Genomic DNA, 21,685 nt, shown 5'->3' with positions numbered 1-21,685 from the left:
CTGGTGTCTCTGCACTGAGTGTAGCCATAAAAGAGAGAAACCACATGGTGATAAAATGCACTGCTGTATTACTGTTTCTTGTTTAAGTACAAGCATAGGACCTGTAAGATTTTTGGAAAATTAATGTCAAAAAAGTCCTCCATATTCAGTACTTGGAATTCTTTTTCTGTCTGCCCCACCTGACCAGTACCATTCCTGGACTTTCCAGACAGCTCTCTGTCACAGCTTGGTAGCCTTCTCCTTACATGATAGGAAGCGGGTTACTTTCATTGTGCAATCGCTTACAGATTTTTAAAAGTTATCAAGGATTATCTCTGAGACTTCAAAAAATGTTTTGAAAAAGAAAAAAAAAATGGACAATGGGAAGTTCTCAAATGGTACTGATGTTAATTTGTCATGCCTAAAGGTCAGCATTTCTCAGTGTCCTTTCACACACTAAAGGATCTGTAGTGATTTTGGGGGTGTGAAATGTAGCAATGCAGTGATTTGGTGGCATTTTGGTTCAGTAGCGTATGCTCTTTGAATTAGACTAAACCAACATTTCTTCTCAACCTCATGAAAGCACTTCATCACAGAAAAATATTCTGGTAGCACTTGATAGCAGCTAGGAGTGCTCACATGCAGGCTGAGAATGAATGCTGCTATGCAAAGATTGTTTGTACGGAGTTCTTTACTGTCATCCTTGCTAACTCTCCATTTCCTTCACATGGGTTACTTCACTAAATAAAACACAAACCAAAAAGACTTTTTTAGGAAAAAAAACTTTTTCCCCCCCCCCCCCCCCTTTTTTTCCCCCCCTCTGAGACATGTATCCTCCATTCAAAACTGATAAACCCCCTCAGTAGGGAGCATCTGGCATTTGCTCAAAGATCACACACTAGTTCTAGCCTGTACCAAAGCATACGCTGTTGTCCTAGCTGCACGTAGTTACATTTCAGTCACAAGTCTGCACTGGATCCATTTTATTTTGTTCTCAGATATGTGGGCAGGATAGAGGTTCAGACACCACCACTGGCTCTTCTAAGCTGAAGCTGTTTATCCAAATGCCTGCTCTGAGCTGGTGCCACTCATCCCTCCAGCTTGCCAAGGGTGTCAGAGCTACTGCAGAAACTACCCTTTTTCTTCAAGGTTTTCTGCCTTTTCTCCCCCAAATTCTACACATGGGTAATCCAGACTGTATTTCAATTCTTTAGCAAGCACATGATTGATTAAAATAAGGGTTGGAGGGACTTCAGGATAGATTATTTTAAAAGGCCTTTAATCCTTATTAAAGGATTATTTTTAAAGGTTTTACGTTTCCCATCTTAAGTTTACATGCAAAAGTTGTGTGACTTCCTAGGCCTGGTTTCTGTAGGTAGGGTATAGATCCTCCTTCCCTCCTGTTGCTGTAATACTCTTCCTTCTTGGTGGGATACCAAATGTGCAGGAGAGAAAATTTCAGTCTTCATTATCTGTTGGCCCTCTTTGAATGACTAAAATGCCAAATCCTGGAGATAAATGGATTTGCTTCTAGTCTGTTCTTTTATTAGACTGATTGCTCTAATAATGGAAAGAAAGCTGATGAGAACTAAGTTAACAGCATGCCGTTTTTTCTGTTGTGGGGTCAGGCATCAACCCTCAAAGACAGGTGAAATTCAACTTGAGGGTGTCACATGATCAGAATTTGGACTGGCAGCAAAAGTAACATGCTTTTTCATAAAGTCAGACCGAACACAAACATAAAACCAGAACTGTTATATGTCATATCTCTTCTCCTAAAATAGGATTCATGTTTGCGTAATGAGCCTTCAATTATTATCTTCACAGAGGCAATTTTGTTATTGGTGATGCTTTCTATTCCCAGGGAGAAAATCCAGCCACTGAAGAAAATGGGAATTTTGCTTTGGGTTTTTGGTGAAAGGTTTTTGCTCATATTACATTTAGAGTGGATACAGGATCAAGTTGTGACTTCTGAAAGGAAGTTATTTTTGTAACTCAGCAAGATGCATTTTAAGAGTTGAGGTGTTCTCAATGATATTTTGGTAGCAGAAGACTTTTTACTGCTTTCATCTTTAGTCCTATTTTCACTTCAGTAAAAAAGCCAGTACCAAGAGTGTGTAATTATATATACCTGCCTTTTTCCATGTAGCTTGGTTACGTTCTTAAAACAAGCAAGCTGAATCGTCATATTTTTTTGTTCAATACAATTAAGGGGAAAAGGGGGGAACTGATTTATAAGTCTACATGTTCTCTATAATTTAGGAAGGTTATAATTTCAAGCAAACCAATCAATATTCCTATCCTTATTCTTCTTTTTATTTTTCCTAGTGAACATTACATTATAGAGGTCCAGCTTCCGGCAAAGATGTTTGAGTTGCTGCCACAAGAGATTAAAGAAGGAAAGCTACTTCGCATGTATCCAGTACTCTTTAATGTTGGAATCAATGAACAGCAAACACTTGCAGAGAGGTAAGAAAAAATTGTGTTTCATTTTCTGACCAACTATGCCGTGCTCATGCAGGATATCTCTCAGGACTAAAATCTTTTTTGTTATTTGCTCTTGGACCACCTCACATTTGACTCAGTGTGTATTCTAAAAAGTATTAAAGGAAATAAGCACAAGCTATGAAGCAATGCAAAATAATGAAAAAGTCCAAGTGAAGATATGACCATATGCAGGACTATTTCACACAGTCAACACCAAATTTCCTTTGGATACAGATATAAAACGGATTTCTATTTCACAGATGTAGAAGTTTGTTCATACACAGTACTTCGGCCTTCTCAAACATAAGTTTGAAAATTTGAAATTCTTATTATCTTAAAGGTGGGGTTGAAGATGCTGGACAAATCATAAGCTAGAAAGAGATCATTTTTCTCAGCATTTTAGGGCTTTTTTCCAGGGTTGAGGAGTGGTAGTTAATAATAGGGAATGCGTTAGTAATATGTTTGTAGAAACAGGAAGGCTGATGTTAAAGTTCTGATGTGTTAATTTTACTCTTCTGAAAAGATTGCTGGAAACTAATTAATTAGTACAATAATAGTCAAGGTTTCACCAACCTCTTAATTTTCTCTTCCAAGAGAAGGGTATCTGTAAAATACCGAGTTTGTGCAATGCTAAAACTGCAAGGTAGACATCAACACTGAGAGAACTACTTTGTTTTTTTTAAACTGGTTTTATTAACAGAGCATGCAAGAGACATAATACATATCTTTAGATTGCATTCACTACAAACTCAAAACCAAAAGCACAAGTGTGACTGGGGAAATAGAGGGAGACAGTGAAAACCCATTAACCTGTACAGTAGGCGAGAAGTTAAGCACAACAGGAATTTCATGTCCTGTTCTTTGTAGACAGCACAGTAAAAGCAGTCTTTTAAGGAAGACTTCTAAGGAATGCCATCAGGTAGCTTTGTGGATGTTTATGGGAGACTTCTCTGAGTTATGAGTGGTGATGTGTGAGAAAATTTAGGTAGAAAATTGAAGTGGGAGACATAGGCTGAATCAGAAGGCAGTAAAGACTGACATTTTACTGATGAAAGACTTGAGTAGTTGGTAAGAGAACTTGAAACAGTATTGAAAATGAAAATAGCTTATTCTTGATGCCATAAAGAAGGGAAAAGTGATGCTATGAGAGGAGTGACATGGCCAAAGTGATAACACACAAACCCAACAAAATCAGTCATGACACTTGTGACTAGGACACATCATGTTTTTCCAAAATCAGAGAAAAGGAGAATGTAGTAACCAAGAAGCAAGTTTGTGAGAGCTTAAGTGGGTGGGACAGGCAGGAAGGACTGTATGTTACAAATGTCCTGAAGAAAGATTTGACAAGATTTAGAAACAGCCTGGATATATATGGGGACTTGATAGATATCTCTCTATATATCTTAATATCTATATCTATCAAGCAAATCAAGTTGGATTATTCCATGCAGAAACAGCTTTTCTGCATGCACTTATAGGCGTAAACATTAGACATAATTCAAATTATTGCTTAACTCCTAAAGCTGCACATTTGTCTTTGAGACTGGAAACACTGCACATGTTTTTTGGTAAAAAATATTTCTTTTGTGGGGAAATGAACATAAGAATAGAAGTAAAGTTTTGTGATAAATTTCTAGAAAATGTTACTTTGTTAGATGCAAACATCTCTTCTTTCACTGAAGCCCAGTTGAGAATATATCTGATTTAAAAGAAATATTGCCATGTGACAGTGCAGCAATGGCTACTGAGGAAGTAGCCAAGTCTTCTTGCTCTTTGGCTTTTTTAACTATTTGATTCCCTTCTGCATGATGTAGCAGTACATTTGGTATCATCTGATTTATGTCCCCTTTTCTTTACCTGAATTTCTCACTCACCTGTCCATGCTTCTCTTTCTGTACTCCTCCTTTCCTTTTTCTGTCTGCCTTTTCTTCATTTCAAGGCTATTCTAAAGATGAGTTGCAAAAACTTGGCCCTAGCTGCCTAAGGGACATTCCCATCTTTAAGTTCATATGTCATAACAGAGGTACCCGGTGGTTTTTTGGGGGGGGAGGGTTGTTTTGGGTTTTTTAGCCTGTGTGAAACTTGCCTGCTGTAGAAATTTTGGTCTCAGAGAGAAAGATATTTGCCTATATAGCTATAGTCAGTTTGTGGATAAGTGTAATGGCATCCTGATGTTGTCTGGGTTCTCTGTGAGGTGCAGGATAATGAGGATTTGGGTGATGTGTTCCCAGTAGACTTGACTGCTGCAAGAAACCCCAGCACGTGCTCGTGAGCTGGCTGCAGCACTGTAGAGCGACTGCTGAGGTCTGTGTGCTGCAGCAAGCTTAGAGGCAGATGACTGAAGCCAGCTAGCCTGTGGGTCATAACTCTGTGAAGCTTAATGGTGAAATCACTGCTCAACAGCAGAGAAATGGCGTTCTCATTAGCTTCAGGTACAAGAAACCAAGATAACTAACAGCTCAGGAGCAGCGTAGGGCAGAAAGGGCCCAGAGAAGTAATCAATTTGACTATTTATAGCAACTATTCTCAGATCAGAGCAGAAATTAGTTCTTCAGAAGGTTTTCCACCTGACACTTGCATCTTTTCCATCTTGTGTGCCTTCAATATTGTCCAGCTCTGGTAGAAATTAATATAGCTAAGCAACAGCAGCAGTAAGAGATGTAGGAGTCGGTGTTCTCTGCCTGTGGTGCCGTTTGAAATTCCCACAAAGAGCGCTTGCATTTATTCAGGATTCGTGAAGGCAAAAAGAATATGTGCTTTATTGAATGTTTGTCTGTAAATGGATTGCTTTGTCCGTAAGTTTTTAGAAGAATTATCCATGAGTGATGAACTCATTCCCAAATATTAGTTCCAAAGCACATGAGAGATTAGCAACTGTACATTTGACAAAATCTAGTACATTCAACACTAGAAATCATTCTGAAGGATAAATTAGCTTTGGGCATTTTTTTCATCATTTTATTGTGCTTTTTTATAGGTTTGGAGATACCACTTTGCAGGAAAACATTAACCAGGAAAACTTAGAACTCCTAAAAGAATATTACAAGCTATTTACAGAAAAAATGCCGCCTGATTGTGAGTACAAAATAATGCAATATCCAAATGGCTTTGAAAAGGTTTGATAGGTGAAAGATTATAAGAAAGTAATATTAGCACAATATTAGAGTACAGCTTTTAGATTTAGGCCTCAATCCCACAACTTGTTCCGTAAAGTTAAACACTTTGTGCCTGTACGCAGCCCTGCTGAAGTCAGTAGTGACTGCAGGCCCAACACCACAGCAGAAACTACAGGGAGAGTGAAACAGAGCACTGAAGAACTGAAGAGCTCTTTTAAATTATTAGTATAATATGCTTTTTAATATTTTAAGTAGAGTACAATCTGTACCTACTACATTTGTGCAGAAATACTTGGTGGGAATTTTCATCAGTTACAGCCATTCCCTCCATTCTTATTTTGAAAATGTATTAAGGTATGGCAAACCACTGAGAAATCTGCAGTGCAAATACACGCCATGAGCCACATCCTAATGTCATTGATACGAATAACATGGTTCCATTAGAATAGGCCCTATATTCCAATTTTATAGAAATTTGGTATCATAAACATTACTGTTCTGTTACTCTGACTGTTGAAAGCAAACACTGAAGAGACCATTTGTATCAATCTAATCCTGTTAAAGTAGTCTTAAGGCCTAAACTGTATTCCCAAATGTTGCAGATTTTACAGACTGATTTTCAGTAGCTTGGATTTAGGTCTCTGCTCCTTCCCCTTGGGTAAGGGTGGGTATGTGTGTGAATCTTTTGAATCTAAAGTTCTGTCACCCTTGAGGACACGTGTGACTCCCCATGGTGAATACTGCTGGTTAAAATCTCTTGCAAAGCTTCTGTTCTCTTACAGAATACCCTGTATTGGTTACTTTCGCAAATTATCCATTACATGTATGTACTTGTAGTTATACCTAATGTGTCACTGTATATGTGTACATGTTTATCTTTTATATTGGGATGATTTTCATTAGTTGATAATTTTGACAGAAGTGAAAGCTCTGTTCCTAAACGGTGGGCAGTATGCCCATCCATCCACTCGCATCTCTAGGATTTCTGCTGAGAAACTCATACAAAAAGTTACTAATTACTTTAGGGGGATCCTGCCAAGAAAGCATCCTGAAAAACTAACCTCATCTGGGGTTAGGTCTAACGTAGATCTGCTACCTCATAAATGGATCTGATTATATAAAAGCAAAAATTTGCATGCAGATCGTATTGGCTGCTTTTCATTAACAGAAACTAACCTTGTACTGTCTTCCTGCAGAAGGATTATTAGTGAGCTGCACAGTCTTCCTGGACTTCTTCCAGACTGTGCAGGCTTTTGAGAACTACTGTTGTCTAATTCATCATGTCTTTTCTGGTTATTATTACCTTCTTGCTTTTTTTCTACCTCTAAGATCCGAGTCTGTTCTTTGTCCAAATTTTTACAGAGCACAAAGCACCTTCTGGTTCCATTGCCCTTCCCAGTCGCTCCCAGTCACCTTCTGCCATTACACGGAATCACTCTTTTGGCTTGGAGGAACGTGTCTTTTAAACCAGCTCCCTGGAAAAAAAAGTTAAGCTCTCCAAGTTGTTCAGCTGGGGGAGGACTTCAGTTCCTCCCCGGTTCCCCCAGCTCTGTGCTTGAGTTCTCAGGAAGATAAATCTCCATCCAAGCTGGCAGCATCCCTGGCGTTGTAGCCAAGTGAGAGCCGTTCAGTACTGATGGCTCCTTGATGGTTTTGTCACACCTTTCCAGATAGTTTCCTGTAGTGCCAAATCTGTGCTACAAAATAAATGCAGGACTCTGTTCACAAAGCTGTTAGTTACAAATACTGCTCATAAAGCCAGACACAATTTGAGGACTCACAGCCCTGTTGGCCGGGCTGTTGCATCCACCATCCTTAGGCAGCCTCACCTGCCTGCTGCTTCATTCGTATATTCCATTTCAAAGAATTCAATTTTCCACTCCCATAAATGTATTGCCACCTTTGCTATTAGTTTTTCTCTCATCTCTATAATTCCCATTGCCAATAATATTCTAGCTTTCTCTCTATTCCCTATTATTGAAAGTCTTCAGCTACATGTAACTGCATATGCCAAACACTGACTTACTATCTTCTTTTAGATGAATATGCACTCTGTCACTCACCTGTTTCTTAGTCTGTTTAATTGTCTAACTGGAAACTCTGAAAACAATAAACAACAATGTGCTCCCAGAAAGATTCCTATGAAAAATGCCAACCGAATGTAGTTCTGGTTTATGCACCAAAATAGTACTGCTTTTATAGAATAGTTAATGATGTTAAGGGTACAAAAATGTATGATTGTTGTTTAGTAGTACATAATTAATTGAAAAGAATGGCTTAGAACTCGGTTTAAACAGCTGAAAGCATAAAATCAGAGAAACCTATGTCGCGAGTGATATTTGGTGTTGCTGGTTTGATACCTAACAGCCACAGCAACATCAGTACTGTCCCACATGAGAAGAGGGATGCATGCAAGGTTTAGAAATCCTGCAAGCAAATGAAGATTTTTCTTCCGTAGTATCATAAGGCATGTAGCAGTACATGCATTTTCAACATAAAGTCTAGGAGTCTGTTTTGTACTTCCAGGCTTCTCCCCCTTATAATGCATGAGAATTATTTGATGGCTTAGTACTGCTTTGTGACCCAAGGAATTTAGGCAATCGATCCCATCCAGTCAAGATGCAGCTCATTTGGCAATACTATAAATTAGGAGAATCTTGCTTTACCTATGGTGAAGTCATCTCTGAGATGATGCATTTTCTGCTGTGAACCAAATGAAAACTGCTTTGGAGCAATAAAATGTTTACCTAGTGATACATTCTCATAATCTGGAAGCATCTTTTTAGAGTACTCATTGTATGCTATATATTTTAAAGAAACAGATGTAGGATAAGTATAATAGTCTAGCAGGTTGTGATGTATTTTTATATGCTCTGCATTATCTAATTGTATGATCAGGAATTGTAATACACAGATAAAACAGTCCTCATTAAGACGATTACAAAACTAGATTGAATGTACTTTTTCTGCATATTTTTCTTTTTGGCAGCACAGTATGAGGTAAGGCAACTTAGACATTTTTAGAATGGTTCTTTCTGAGTATATTTAAATTACTTCTTACTATGAATCATGGATAAGGGAAACTACAGAATTCACTAGGGAGGAAAGGTAAAAGCCTGTTGACAAGAGGGATCATTCCAGCTGTGATCAGGTTAGGAGAATGGATTTTGACCTGCATTAGTAGTTGCCTCATTTTTACTCTTTGAATTGAATATAAATCTTAGGGTTTTGGGTTGGGTTGTTGGGGTTTTTTTCCCTCTGGATGGCACATCCTACTTTTTCTTGTTGAAAAAATGTATCTATTTATCAATTTTGTTTAATTTTGTTTCAACTGGTTCTGAGCCTTTCTTTGGTGATAACGATTATTAAATTTTTTTTACTTCATTACCATAAGAAGAAATAATTTCAAAAAACAGATTTTGGTGTTTCTACTGGTTTTCAAAACTAAAGAAGATAAAGGTAATGTTAGAACAAAACCCTCCTGTATATACACAAAAAACAGAAGAGCAAATTAAGTTGCCTACTCTTGAATTCCCGCTAGACATCTATGATTAATAAAACTTCAGCTCAGCTGCCATAGCCAGGGCAAGTAGGTAAAATTTCAGACTTTAAGTAAACCTGAAATTATTTAGTATTTCAAAATTAAAGTCCCATTTAATTTCAAACTGAGAAATATCCTTTGTTGAATTTTTTGGGGGGGGGGGGGGCAGCACGGATGTATTTAGTGCTATTTAACACTCATGTTATATTAGGAACTGAAGTATCATTTTAAAAGAAAAATGAAATGTTCCATTTTTAAAACAAAAGCAAAATATTTTGACTTAAAAAATAAAAGGATCATCCCATCAAAGCAGGTTTTAATACACGCAGTTATTTCTCTACTTATTTCCATTGAATGTCTATAATAGTGGATGAACAGAACTACAGCAGAGATTTGAATGTTTTCACCATCCATTTATAAGATAAAAGTTGAAGACACTTTAATTTTTCATGGTGAAGATCTTAGGGAGGACAACCCAATACTTTGAAAGAAATAAGGTTTGCTTTTTCCCTAAATATTTAGCTGGTACTTTCCCTCCTGTGTTCCCAAATAAGGCTGTAAATAATAGACCTGTTCTTTACTATGGGCGTTCTTTAGTGACCACAATGATATCATCAACCTTATCAAAATGAACAAACTTATCATCCTTTTTTTCCAGGTCTACCACATTTTCAAGAACAAAATGATTTAAAGGGATTGCTAGAAAATCTCCATCAAAATATCCAGGCCAAAAAGAGAAAGAATGTAGAAATCATGTGGCTGGCTGCAACGGTAAGCTTTCTTTTTTCATGTATGTTCACGTGATGAAGTAATTTTTACATGCCTGCTGATATTGTAAGTGCAATGGATTTTAAGGATATGATTGGAAAACTCGGTGATTAAAGTAGATAGATATGCTGAAATGGCTCTCTAACATTTCCATTCTGATGGTCTCTCATCCCAGTCATGAATATATCTCTTCTTCCTACACTTAAATTACGGATATTTTCTTTTTCTGATTTTCTTTACTGGAAGAACTGGCTAGAATTCAAAGTGAGAGATGGTCTTGGACACTATGTTGTCCCCTACATCCTCCAGGCCCTTTTCTGCAGAGCTTCTCCTAACCAGGCAGTCCGTGGACTGTGCTTGGGGTTCTTTTGTCCCAGATGCAGGATTTTTCATTTATCTCAGTGAGTTCTCTAACAGGGTAAAGAGGTTTGCTTTTTGTTTGGGGCTTGTTTTTTCTTTAACTAACTGAGCCTGTTTTTAGGCAGAGGAATCCCTTCATCCCCAGTATGGGCAGAATTAATTCTTTGAATGATCATGCATAGCTGTAAATATATCACCTCATACGAGAGTGACAATACAGTATTCAGCTACAGTATCTACCTTTTTTTGTTGTTTAAAATCATATCAGTTGTTTGATAACATAAAATTGGGGTGTTCAAAATATCTTGCTTTTATTGTTTAGTGTCTATAAGCCTTGAGGTATGATGCAGGACATGATTACTTGCTCTGGTTTTTGTTTAATATTGCTGCAGTCAACTTTTGATTTTCTGTAATTAAGGTACTTATGTTTTATAAATAAGCGTTTATCAGTACAACTTTTAGTCAATCACATTTTATGGGTTTTTTAGCCAGTGTCACCATGACAGCCACTACTAACAACACAAAATAAGCTAGATATGATAAGGGCAGATGTTCAGACACAGGGAGAGCACAAAGAAAAATGTTTATCAAACAATGAATAATATTTGCTTTGCTTTATTCACATAATTCCTTTTTGTTTCCCAATTCTATGGGTTTTGCATGTACATGTTAAAAAAACAACAACAACAAAAAACAACCTTTAGATGTTTATAAAGAGATCAAGCTTTTCAGGAATGTCAAATTTAACCAGGTAATTGTCTTAGATTTAGAAAAGTACCCTTGGTGTCTCTGTCCATTTATACGAGCAGAGACTTGAGTCTTTGGTATCTACTGAAATTGAAGGCAAGGCCTTGTGTTTGGGGAACTTTCAAATACCTATACCCTTCAAGGCAAATAAGTATTTGATACAAAATATTAATAAAATTTTCCACGACTTTTCATTAACACCAAGAACAAGACAATATTAACTATGTCTTTCTATTAATAACTGCTGTGATTTTTTTATATTGCTAATAATGATTTGTCTTGTCATTAATAAATATTATCACATGCTATTGCAGTATAAATCTGCTGTGAGTAAAAATATAAGCTTTTCTTGCAGTACCAGTTCTGCAATTACTATGAAACATTGCTTTCTAAAGAAGTAAAAGATAAATCAGTACAGGATAGTGTAAAATGAGCTACAAAGAATATGACAGAATTTACTTAATCTTTGGATATAGAAAGTTTTCTTCTACCATCTATTGAGGACTCCCCGAAAATAATTTCATGGGTAAAAAGCAGTCTTTGGACATACAAACTGTTTCAGATTTTTCCTTCATTGTATTCTATTTCTCTTCACGTTACGTTACTGCAGCCTTCTGAAATGAGTATTTCTGGACCCATTGATCTACACACTGTTATAGTACGTTACATTTAGCTATTGCAAAGGATGTAAGGATATCGCTTTGTTATTCAGTAGATGTATGAGATTCTACACGGATACACATATGTATCTGCACCTGCATGCAATGCCTGTTGTAAGGGGACTGTGAGAACACATCTGCATTTTAAAAGTCAGCTTTTGCAAATTGGTATCACAAACATTTCTTATTCTAAATATAATGGGACAGAGTTTTAAATGTTACACATTTTCATTTCTTAAGCTGCACCCTTCATCTTCTGTCTTCTATCAGGAGAAATAATCAGAGTATTGATTTATCCTTGTTTTAATCTTCATGGTTTTATATGCTTTTATCATTTGCTCTTTAAACTTAATCACAATCCTAATCATTTAAATCTGTGTTTAAGGGAGACTCTCTAAAGTTCTAATAAATGTTAAGTCTATTTTTCCTCCTCCTATATCTTCAATATGTTTGGGGAAGAAGTGTGCTAAATTGAGGATAAAATTCAGGCTGGCACTAATCATAAGCTGTGTGTTCTTATATAACGATATTACTATATATTTGGTATTGTCCCTTATTAGATTTCTAGAGCATCAGATCATTGTGTTTGCCCATGTTAATTATTTACTTTGTTTAACTGCTGCTGCTCAGTGAACTGAGTCATTCTGAGGATTTATCTGGGCCAGCCTATCAGGTTAACGTACATTTCTCCTTAAATCAGACTCTAAGGAGCTTTTAATTTGTTTATTTAAATTAACAAATTGTTTTCTATTTAATCCACTTTAGAATGATTGAGACATTTGTACTGAACTTCAATGCAAAATAAACTCGTGGTTATGGTCATTTGCTTGTTGTGCCTAGAATGCTTCTCAGTTCAAAATTGACTCTCACTAACCAGCACTTTATATGTATGCTGTCAACACAGATTTGAGATTTAATCTCCCTTCCCTGCATCAGAGGCCATCATTCATCCAGAATAATTACCTGGGTGTTTTTTCTTATGACTCATTCACTTCGAAGTCACAATGACTCATGGACTTCAAAAGAGACTAGTGTAAAGAGAATTAATCTCTTCAATTAAGCAGTTAACTTCTTTCACAGCGTTATTCAAAAAACTTATCTTCTAGTACTTTATTTAAAACCCAATGTAACTTTCCAAATTTTTAAACAGATATAAGTTTTAAAATTTTGAATTATAGGAGGGAAGAAACACTCACAGGTTCCCCTTTACTAGCCTTTGGGTTCAAAGTTAGTTTCAATTAACTTTTGAGATTGCCCTCGCCACGATATAGCAAAGACCTTAAAGAATGCAAGTATTTTCTGGGCCATTGATTTCAACAGAGTTTCTGAGAATGCAATTAACAGATAAAAATATGCTTTTTTGCTGAAGTGAGATTATGAAGATCACATTCCAGTTTCATCCTGCAAGATCCCAAGTAAACACTTGATAGCCAAGCTGGGAAGTTCTTTACGATGAAGCCAAACTGCTGTAATTTATTGCCTTGCCCTATTCTCATAACTATTTCCTTTTTTGATACTGTTATAGCTATGATTGTCCAGGGATAGCAGCAAGCAAAGTCAAGTATTACCTTTTCTTAGGACAAATTATATCAGGGGAAGTCTAGATCTACTCTTGGGCAACCAGCTCTCCTTCAAGTTTTTCTTTTTCTAGTAAAATATTGTTTGAACCCAAAGTATTAACTTAATGCGCTGCTACAACCACAGATTGATTCTTAAGGTGAGAAATTGTCCTTAAAAATATGTCATGTTTCCCTTATCCCTTATAATTTTGTCGTAATGTACAGTGAAAGTAGATAATCCATGGCAGTCATTTGTGTTAAGATTTAATTGTTCTGGGTCACACGTTGAACAGTTTGCCTGTTGAAAATGAGGACTACATTTAAATTCAGATGTGTCAGAATCCATACCCTCATGAGAAGTTAGTCCTCTACATTCATGAGTCTGAGTTAACACTCGTCAAAGTTTTTCTTCATTTTTTCAACATTCACTAGGTGTTCAGACAATTAAGCTTTAATTCAATAGGGTGGTTGTCACAGTGAGGAATAAATGATGCAACTTTTTATAGTCTAGGCTAACACAAATACTTTTGATTTCAAGTTCAGGAAACTGGATGGTTTGGTAAGCTGTAGTACGTGTAGACATTTCAGTGGCTTGCTTAAAATGCTTAGGACTAAGAACAGTAGATTATTTTCTTTTGTTGGGTCCACCATCAGTTTCTTGCTTCCCTTGTGGTGGGGGCATGTTAGGGTGGGCAGGGGGGAGACTTGGTTGCAACTGCAGTACAAGATTGTGTGCAGCGCTCTTAAAATCAGTAAGGGCTCCTTTTTCTTCAGTGGGCAGGTTATTTGTAGGCTTGTCCTGCTAATGAAAGCCCTCAAGATCTGCTTTTAAAATGTGTCACTTGGACAAATGGGAAGTGGGCTATAGATCAGTAGCTATAATCTTTTGGTGCTATTTTTGTAGAGTGTTAATGCTGCAAATTTATACGCAAAAGATAAATTTGCAGTTCTTTTCAGCACAACATTTTCACCTTTTGTGGCACTGTGTCAGGCCAGCATGGGCATAATCCTTAGAAAACGAAAATCCTCAAGGCAGCGCCAATAACTGATTTAACTGGAGAGGCGCACATGAGCAGCCGTATGATTCGGGTTGGAGTCTTACCTTTTAGTAGCTATTTTCTTCTTGAGAAATACTGTAGTTCTCTGTATTCATTGTCTGTGATTGCAAAATTGCGGGAGTTTCACAGTCTGCCTAGTGTGTCCAGAACACAAGGCGTGAAAAGGGCAATCCTTTGACGTCTGCCTGTGTTTCAGATTTGCCGAAAGCTGAATGGAGTCCGTTTCACCTGTTGCAAAAGTGCCAAAGACCGGACATCCATGTCAGTGACGCTGGAGCAGTGCTCCATCCTGAGGGACGAGCATCAGCTTCACAAAGACTTCTTTATTCGGGCGCTGGATTGTATGAGAAGGTATGTGGAGGTTTTTGCATGTCCCTTGCGTTTTGAGCTACGCCAGGAACTCCAGTACAGAACGGTCTAAAGCCGGTTGCAAATGTGCGATAGGCCCCAGTCCTGGTTTAGCAGAGAAGTGACCAGCAGCATGCCAGCTGGTAAGTCACTTTTGCATGCAAAGTCTTTGCAACAGCGTGCTTTATCGCTAATTAACAGTCTCTGAGATAGATAGGTGAAACCTTGTAAGTGCCACTTCACTGACTGTAGAATTTGACCAAGGTAAATAGCAGTTATTTTAACAACATTCTATGACTGTATAGAAAAAAAAGTTATTATCTGTTCTAAGAGTATTTTTTTTAACCATTTACACACTCTTTAAATTATTTGTATGAAATTTAGACAAATAGTGTGAAAGCAGAATAATCATTTGTTACAGATGGCAATTCTTATTAGATCGTGTTATTAAAAAGAAAAGAAACACCCAAGCAGGTTTGGACTAATGGTGGTTGCCACTAATATCTGATTAAATCTTTACTGTGCTTAAAAAAAAATAAATTAAAAAATGTTTTATTCTAAATTACATCTATGCAGAAATTGAGGCTGATGTTATCAGGAATGTGTAATTAAAAGATGTAAAGATTTCCAATTATCTCAATCTTTAATGAATAAAAAAAAAAACATTGAGCAAAAGCAAACAAGTTTTGATCATAAAATGAATCCAGATGTTATATTCTCTAAGGAATGTTTCATTATTGGCTTTAATGAGTATTGCATTGTATTTTCTATAAGAGTTTAAAAAAATGGATCCACAACATTCAAATAATATATAACAAAGGTTGCTGCAAAACTAATCGAAAATATTCTGGTCAGCCTGCAAAGAAGTAACTGAATCATATCTTGCACTTATGTGAAACACAAATTGTTTGTATGTTGGATTTGCAAAGATCATACTAAGTAAACAACCATGTTTAAAGTCTGTAATTGATACTTCTTGACCTTAATGTTTAGTATTGTTAGATTCAGTGCTTAATGTCTAGATTAATACTGTAGGTTTAAACATGTAGGGTCCTTTTGTCTTTTGGCAAAGATAGATATTCTAAAGAAAAAAGGTAATGTTTACAAAGAGTAATTGAGCAGAGGACTGAGATGGCTTAGATGGTTTGCAAGGTGCTAGTGTAGTTTGATGTATTAAGCTGAGGTGTATTGTTTTGTATGTATCATTAGCTTGCATAAATCCCTTAGTCTCTGCAGTATTTCAGTGAATGAATGACCTGTGTGCAGTCTTTCATAACTACATGTTTTACCATTAATGAAAAATTTCTGAGTTCTCTGTGTTAAATTTCATTTGTGTTGGCATTTCAAATATTGTTTTTTTCTTTTATGTCTCCAATAAATACAAAAGTGTGTAAGCTGCAGTAAGTTACCAGATACAGGCGAACTAATTATTTAAAATCATTATTATGATAGAATAGCATTGAGTAGAAGATTGGAAAAGTTTCACAGATATAAACCTGATTAAAAAAAAAAAAAAAGCCCTGATATTTATACAAACTAACTTGTTAGTACAAAAGTGTCGTAGGCTTTTGTAGACTAAAATGTAAGCGACTTTGAGTGCTTTTATGTCTCATAACTGATTTGAAAGCTGAGAATATTAACATCTTAGTTATATTTGCAGATAACAATAAATTGGAGTCACAAAACAATGGTGAAAAGCTCAGAAAATCTGGAGAAAACTTAAAAAATAAATGAACAGATGGGTTGAAGCACCATCACAAACATGTTAATTCTATGTTTTTGCTGTAGTTTTAAACAGAGAAAAGCTTTATCCTGCTAATATCCTGTAAATGAATTTGAAACAGCCTTGAACTGAAGTAGATGCTATGTGGGATGGAAGGTAATAATTTTGACTTGGGTGGTGGGATTATATGGGACTTAAAGCAAGGGCCCAGCAAGAAGTGGCAGTAGCATACAAAATAACATGCATCACCAGGATAATAAATAAATAGATCTTTTACCTATGCTAGTTTCTGTCTGTATAACACTGTTCACACAACTGGAAGTTAAAAAAAAAAAAAACGAGCAAGCAACTTTTTTTTTTTTTTTCCTTATGAGCTGGTGACTGAAAGCCCCAAAATTCAGAACAGAAGAATAAAAACGTCAAATGGGGACACGTAGTACTTAACTCTATGGTACTCTCATCGAGAGTTGGTCAGACAGTTTTAAGAGCTGTCTTCGGGTGCTTTTTTTGTTATCTTTGGTGCTACAGACATTCAGCAGGGAGTGTGTCTCCCTCCCCACCGCCCGTCTTGCTGGAGGTGCTGATGGAGCAGTGCTGGAGGTGACGCAGGCTTTCCTCGTCCCCACCACTGACGAGGTAGTGTGGCAAGGAGCCTCCAGCGGGGCTCTCTTCTTGTAGGCAGATGGAGAAAGGTAAATTGCAGAGAAAGGCAATTTGAGAGAGCAAGCTGGGAAGGAAAGAACAGCCAGGCAAAAAAGAGGGGGGAAGAAAAGTCGTCATTTCCACAGGAAGAGATACAATGGCATTTCAACTAAATCTCCTGTATTTTACTTGAGGGAAGTTTGGCAGCTACTTTTTTTGAGGTTTGTGTGAATGAGGTCAACAGACTTGTTTGGTAGTCATTGTGTTGCTTGCCCTTTTATCCCTTCTTTTTATTTGATTACTACTGCAGAGTGTTATTTGAAAGATTACACTGTGCATTTCTAAGCTTTTCATTGACTACTTGTAGAAGCTTTTAGAATGATTTTCACATCTAAAAGAATCTATTTTGTTTTAAGAGCAGACAGTGAAAAACTCTGTTTGCAGTTTAATTTATAATTTCAGCAATTTTCCCCTGATGAATCTTCTCTAGATCACTTAGTTAAACTCTGTCAATCAAATCCCTTTATGCTGATTGCCACAAATCACTTTTAAACCTTTCAAAAGAACAAGTAGAAGGGAAAAATTCAATTTTAACACCCAGAATCCTAACAGACTGGATTGATCTTTGAAAGGCCTCTTTCAAGAGTTAACAGTAGGAGATGGAGTACTGTGAAACAAAGTGAGTTGTAAAAGTAAATGGTGATTCAAAAGCAGCCTTTATTGGAAATGCCATAATTTTGAGATATGAAAATTATAAAGGTGCCTGTGTAGCTGTAAAGCTTTTTCTTTTCCTGCCAGTGCTGACACAGCTTTGCTGGCTGTTGTAAAAGGGAAGCATGTACTTACGGGTTTGTGCTTTCTTGCCACCAGAAATTTGGAGGTGCTGGACTTCTGTGTGCTGCTGCTTTTCAGCTTCTCTGATGTGCCTAGAATTTTGAGCAAAGGAGAGGCAATTTCAGATGTTTCAGTGTGTTTGCTTCGATGTACATTGCACAATGCTGTTTTGGAAAATACTGCCAGTAGCTGTTATTTAATGACTTAGTTTGTAAGTGGAATCAGTGTCTTGTAGTGACAAACTATATGATGTTTACCCTGTCCTAAAAAAAGAAAAGCTGTACAAAAAATCTTTCCATTAGTTGTCCTTTCAGCTTATGAAAAATGCGGTGAAACAAGGATAGGATTTCAAGCTTTATCACCTACAATGTGTAATATATGGATTTGTCTTCTGGGTGTAACTTTAGCCATTATGATGCTGCAATTGATGTGTATGTGAAGTGGCTATTCCATAAATAATTCTACATATTATAGTTTCCTTGGTATATGTATGTGACTTCCATTGATTTTAGTGACATACATAGTGCAGAATGAGGAAAATCAACATATTATCCCCTCTGTATCAAGTGCTTGCAATTCACATCATATTAAAATCATATTTATAATGTTGCTGCCACTTTCAAATCATCACTTTTTGCAATCATCAATATTCTTTTCTTATTTTTCCCTTCACCAATATGTGAATATTTCCTATCATTCAATGTTAACTATATTCCAAGAGACAGTAGAGAGACAAAACTGATTTACCCAAGTTCCTTGCAGTATCTGTCACACGATTCTACTCTTCATCTTTCGAGCTGGCTGCGCTTAAGGGAGGTTGGACCCTGGTAGGCAGCACACTATGAAGCAGCTCTGTAAAACTCATTTGATTTCCTTTTTTGTTTGGTTGGTTGGTTTTTCCTCCTTCTTTTCTGAACGTATTCAGTTCTAATGTTTTGGTGACAGGGCTCCTTTTGGAGGCCTTGGGTAGTGAGTAACCTCAGAATATCCTGGGTTTTGAGCATGTTTCCAATAAAGCCTCAAAAGTAGAAACAAGCAAATGAAATGACAAATCCACTGCCTATGGAGAAGCCTCCAGGCTTTCAGCCTTATCATCATTCTTAGCAGGGCACAATACCTGTCAGGTATTTCAGACATCGAATATGAAATTTGACTCAATGTAGGACACACTGTCAAGGATATTTCAGATTATTTTAGATAAAATGCCTATCAAAAATCTGATTGAAGCACAAATACAAAGAATGAATGGTGTGGGCAACAAGGTATGGGCTTTTGATAGCCCAATTATGAAACAATTAGCTCCTTTTTAAAGAGCTGTTTGAGGGCATCTTTTCTTAAAGATCATCTTAAAGATGTGCAAGTTGAGAAGGAGGGATAGCTGTAATAGCTCTTTAATCAGGGACTTTCAGATGTTCTGGGCAGAATCTATACATCCAGGCTGAGATGGACCTTGGTCATGGAAGGGCCTCCACCAAACAACACAGTGTTGTGATGGCTGCACGGACTGAGAAGCAGGAGCAAAGGGACAGGATGAGAGACTGCGATCCATGTGCAGATCTTCCTCTGCCTTTCTCCCATCTCCCAGCTTTCACCCTGCCCCTGTGAGCTTGTGGCAATAGATGCAGCGCCTGAGGGGTCACACAGAAGAGGAGGCACGTGTTCTCCTCTAACCTTTTCTTTTTTCCAGCCCATCTGACCTTCTTCATCTTTTTTTTCCTGAGAGCGTTAGCACAGCGTAAACAAAACTTAAAAGGGAGAGCCTGGCTTCCAGCATAGATTTTTCCATCGTTAGATGGTTCTTTAGAAACTTAACATTTATATTTTGAGGTACAAACTGTAGATGGAAAGATTTTCATTACCTAATGTGTTGAAAGAGGCCTGGCATTAAGTAACAGCAAGGTCCAATTTTGGGGCATTGAACCACTATCAATTTTGTTTTCTAAAACTAAATTACTACTTTTTAAAATAGCAACAGTGTGCAGAGGAAAAGAAAACAAAATGGAGAGAGATGCTCACAAGATGTGATAGGTATCAATGCAATTGGCACCTTGTTGGGGTCTTTTAGAATAAAGGTCTATTACTGAGCATCCTTCTGGAAGGAGGAGGAGAATTACAGACAACCATTGTGGACAAAGTATCAAACGGTAGCTTGAAAAGGCTGTGTTAGATCTAAGGTTTTCTAATATAAGTACTCAATTTCACAGAATTTATCTTTATAATGTGTCTTTAAAGCAATGGTTTTTAAGACTTAAAAAAAAAAAAAGCTCCAATAAAAAAAAAAAGAAAGGAAACCCAAACATACTTTATTTACACCACAACAGTCTCAGGAAGGTCATTGGTGAGGTTCAGGCTTCTACAGGGCAAAGTAAATAAGTAAAATTGGCAGTTGTTTTGTAATATAGTCTCACACGTTTTGTCTGTTTCACTAGGGTCGGATGTTCAAGTCCATGTTTTACAGGGGAATGTTCTCTAGCTGACTACATTCAGAAGTTTCATTTCTCCTGTACCTCGCTTCTCCAACTTCTTCCCAAGTACAGATTTCAGACTTCTTTCTGATCAACACCCCAGTCGTTCCTGAGAACTCTCTCATGGGAACTTTCTCATCTTCCTCTTTTTCACCAGACTATTGCTTGAATATTTCCCTCTGGTTTCTCCTTCTTCCTCTGCAATGCGTGTGGCTGCCTTTGTCTTCCTTCTCGTCTTCAGAGCTTGGGCACTGGCCTCAGTGACAATAGAGAGAGGACAGCAGAGACAGTCCCCCTGCCTCATTGCTTTTGCTTCATATAGCAGTGGTCATCATCTGCCAGGGAGAACAGCAGCAAGGAAAAGTCTCGTCTAACCCCTTGACCTGGCAGACGTTCAGCATAGATTGAATCCTCAAAGCATGTACCTGCTGAATTTTAACAAGTCTTTGTTAGGAAGAGGTGTTTTGAGATTCTTGCCGGAGCAGGCTCTTACAATAGTTACATCTCTCATACCTTTATTACCTTGGTGCAGAATATCAAATCCTGCTCTTTAGCATGGAGGTACTAGTAATCATCTCAAAAAAAAAAAAAAAAAAAAAAAAGCTGTATTTTTTTCTTCTTTAAATGGCATTCTAAGTTTGAATTTTATCTATGCAAAATGAACTAACAATTGAAAGTAGAATCTTAATGGAAAGCGTTGTGTAACTTTAATTATAGTTGCCCTTCCCCTGGAACCTGTAATAATATTCGTGGACTAATCACTGAGGAGGAAGGATGTGTTCAAGGGAAAAGAGTAAAAACCTTTGCCCCTCTTTGCAAGGAATATTTAGAGATGTGACCCAGGCTACATCACCAAAACACTTAACTTTTCAGCAGGCAGTAAACAAACATTTGTGAAGTAAATGCTTAGTTTTCCTGTCAGTCCATGGGGGGAAGGTAGAACCATAAGCAATCTATATTGTCTCTAAATTTTGACACCAGTGTTAGGTGAGCGAGTCCTTGAAATGTACCTGTTTCTTCTTCGTTGATTACGTAGGAAAGGTGGGTACTTCAAGAGGACTCAGAACCTGACAGTAATTTTAACTACCAAGTAGTAAAACATACTAATATATCAATTGCAGTGTATTACAGAAAAAAACGTTCCTTTTCCATTGGAAAAGAAAACGTGTGGCCGTGTTTGGGTTTTAGCTTTGTGACAACAAGAATGAAACATTGATTCCCTGTGATCTTTTTGCTGAAGGAAGTCCTTGCTCTTTGACTTAAGGACGTATATGACACAGTTCTCCAAAGGAGAACTAGATTTAATGGAATTAAATTTGTGCCCAAGCACAAATACAGGCCGGGAGATGAGTGGATTGAGAGCAGCCCCGAGTTGAAGGACGTGGGGGTGTTGGTTGAC

The 21,685-nt window shown here is 37.2% G+C and overlaps 1 protein-coding gene across 1 annotated transcript in view; it reads left to right on the top strand.

Moving 5' to 3' along the window:
* Positions 1 to 21,685, top strand: part of INPP4B (inositol polyphosphate-4-phosphatase, type II, 105kDa) — a 297,867-nt gene that overhangs the window by 253,423 nt on the left and 22,759 nt on the right. The window contains exons 22-25 of the mRNA XM_010566942.1: positions 2,308 to 2,448; positions 5,444 to 5,541; positions 9,782 to 9,894; positions 14,471 to 14,625. Coding sequence (XP_010565244.1) covers positions 2,308 to 2,448; positions 5,444 to 5,541; positions 9,782 to 9,894; positions 14,471 to 14,625 — 507 coding nt within the window. The remainder of the gene's footprint in view (positions 1 to 2,307; positions 2,449 to 5,443; positions 5,542 to 9,781; positions 9,895 to 14,470; positions 14,626 to 21,685) is intronic.

Source organism: Haliaeetus leucocephalus, unplaced genomic scaffold (genome assembly GCF_000737465.1).
Source record: "Haliaeetus leucocephalus isolate CR32 unplaced genomic scaffold, Haliaeetus_leucocephalus-4.0 Scaffold220, whole genome shotgun sequence".
NCBI lineage: Eukaryota > Metazoa > Chordata > Aves > Accipitriformes > Accipitridae > Haliaeetus > Haliaeetus leucocephalus.
Note: the sequence above shows the minus strand (reverse complement) of the source record. Positions and strands in the feature narration are given on the sequence as shown.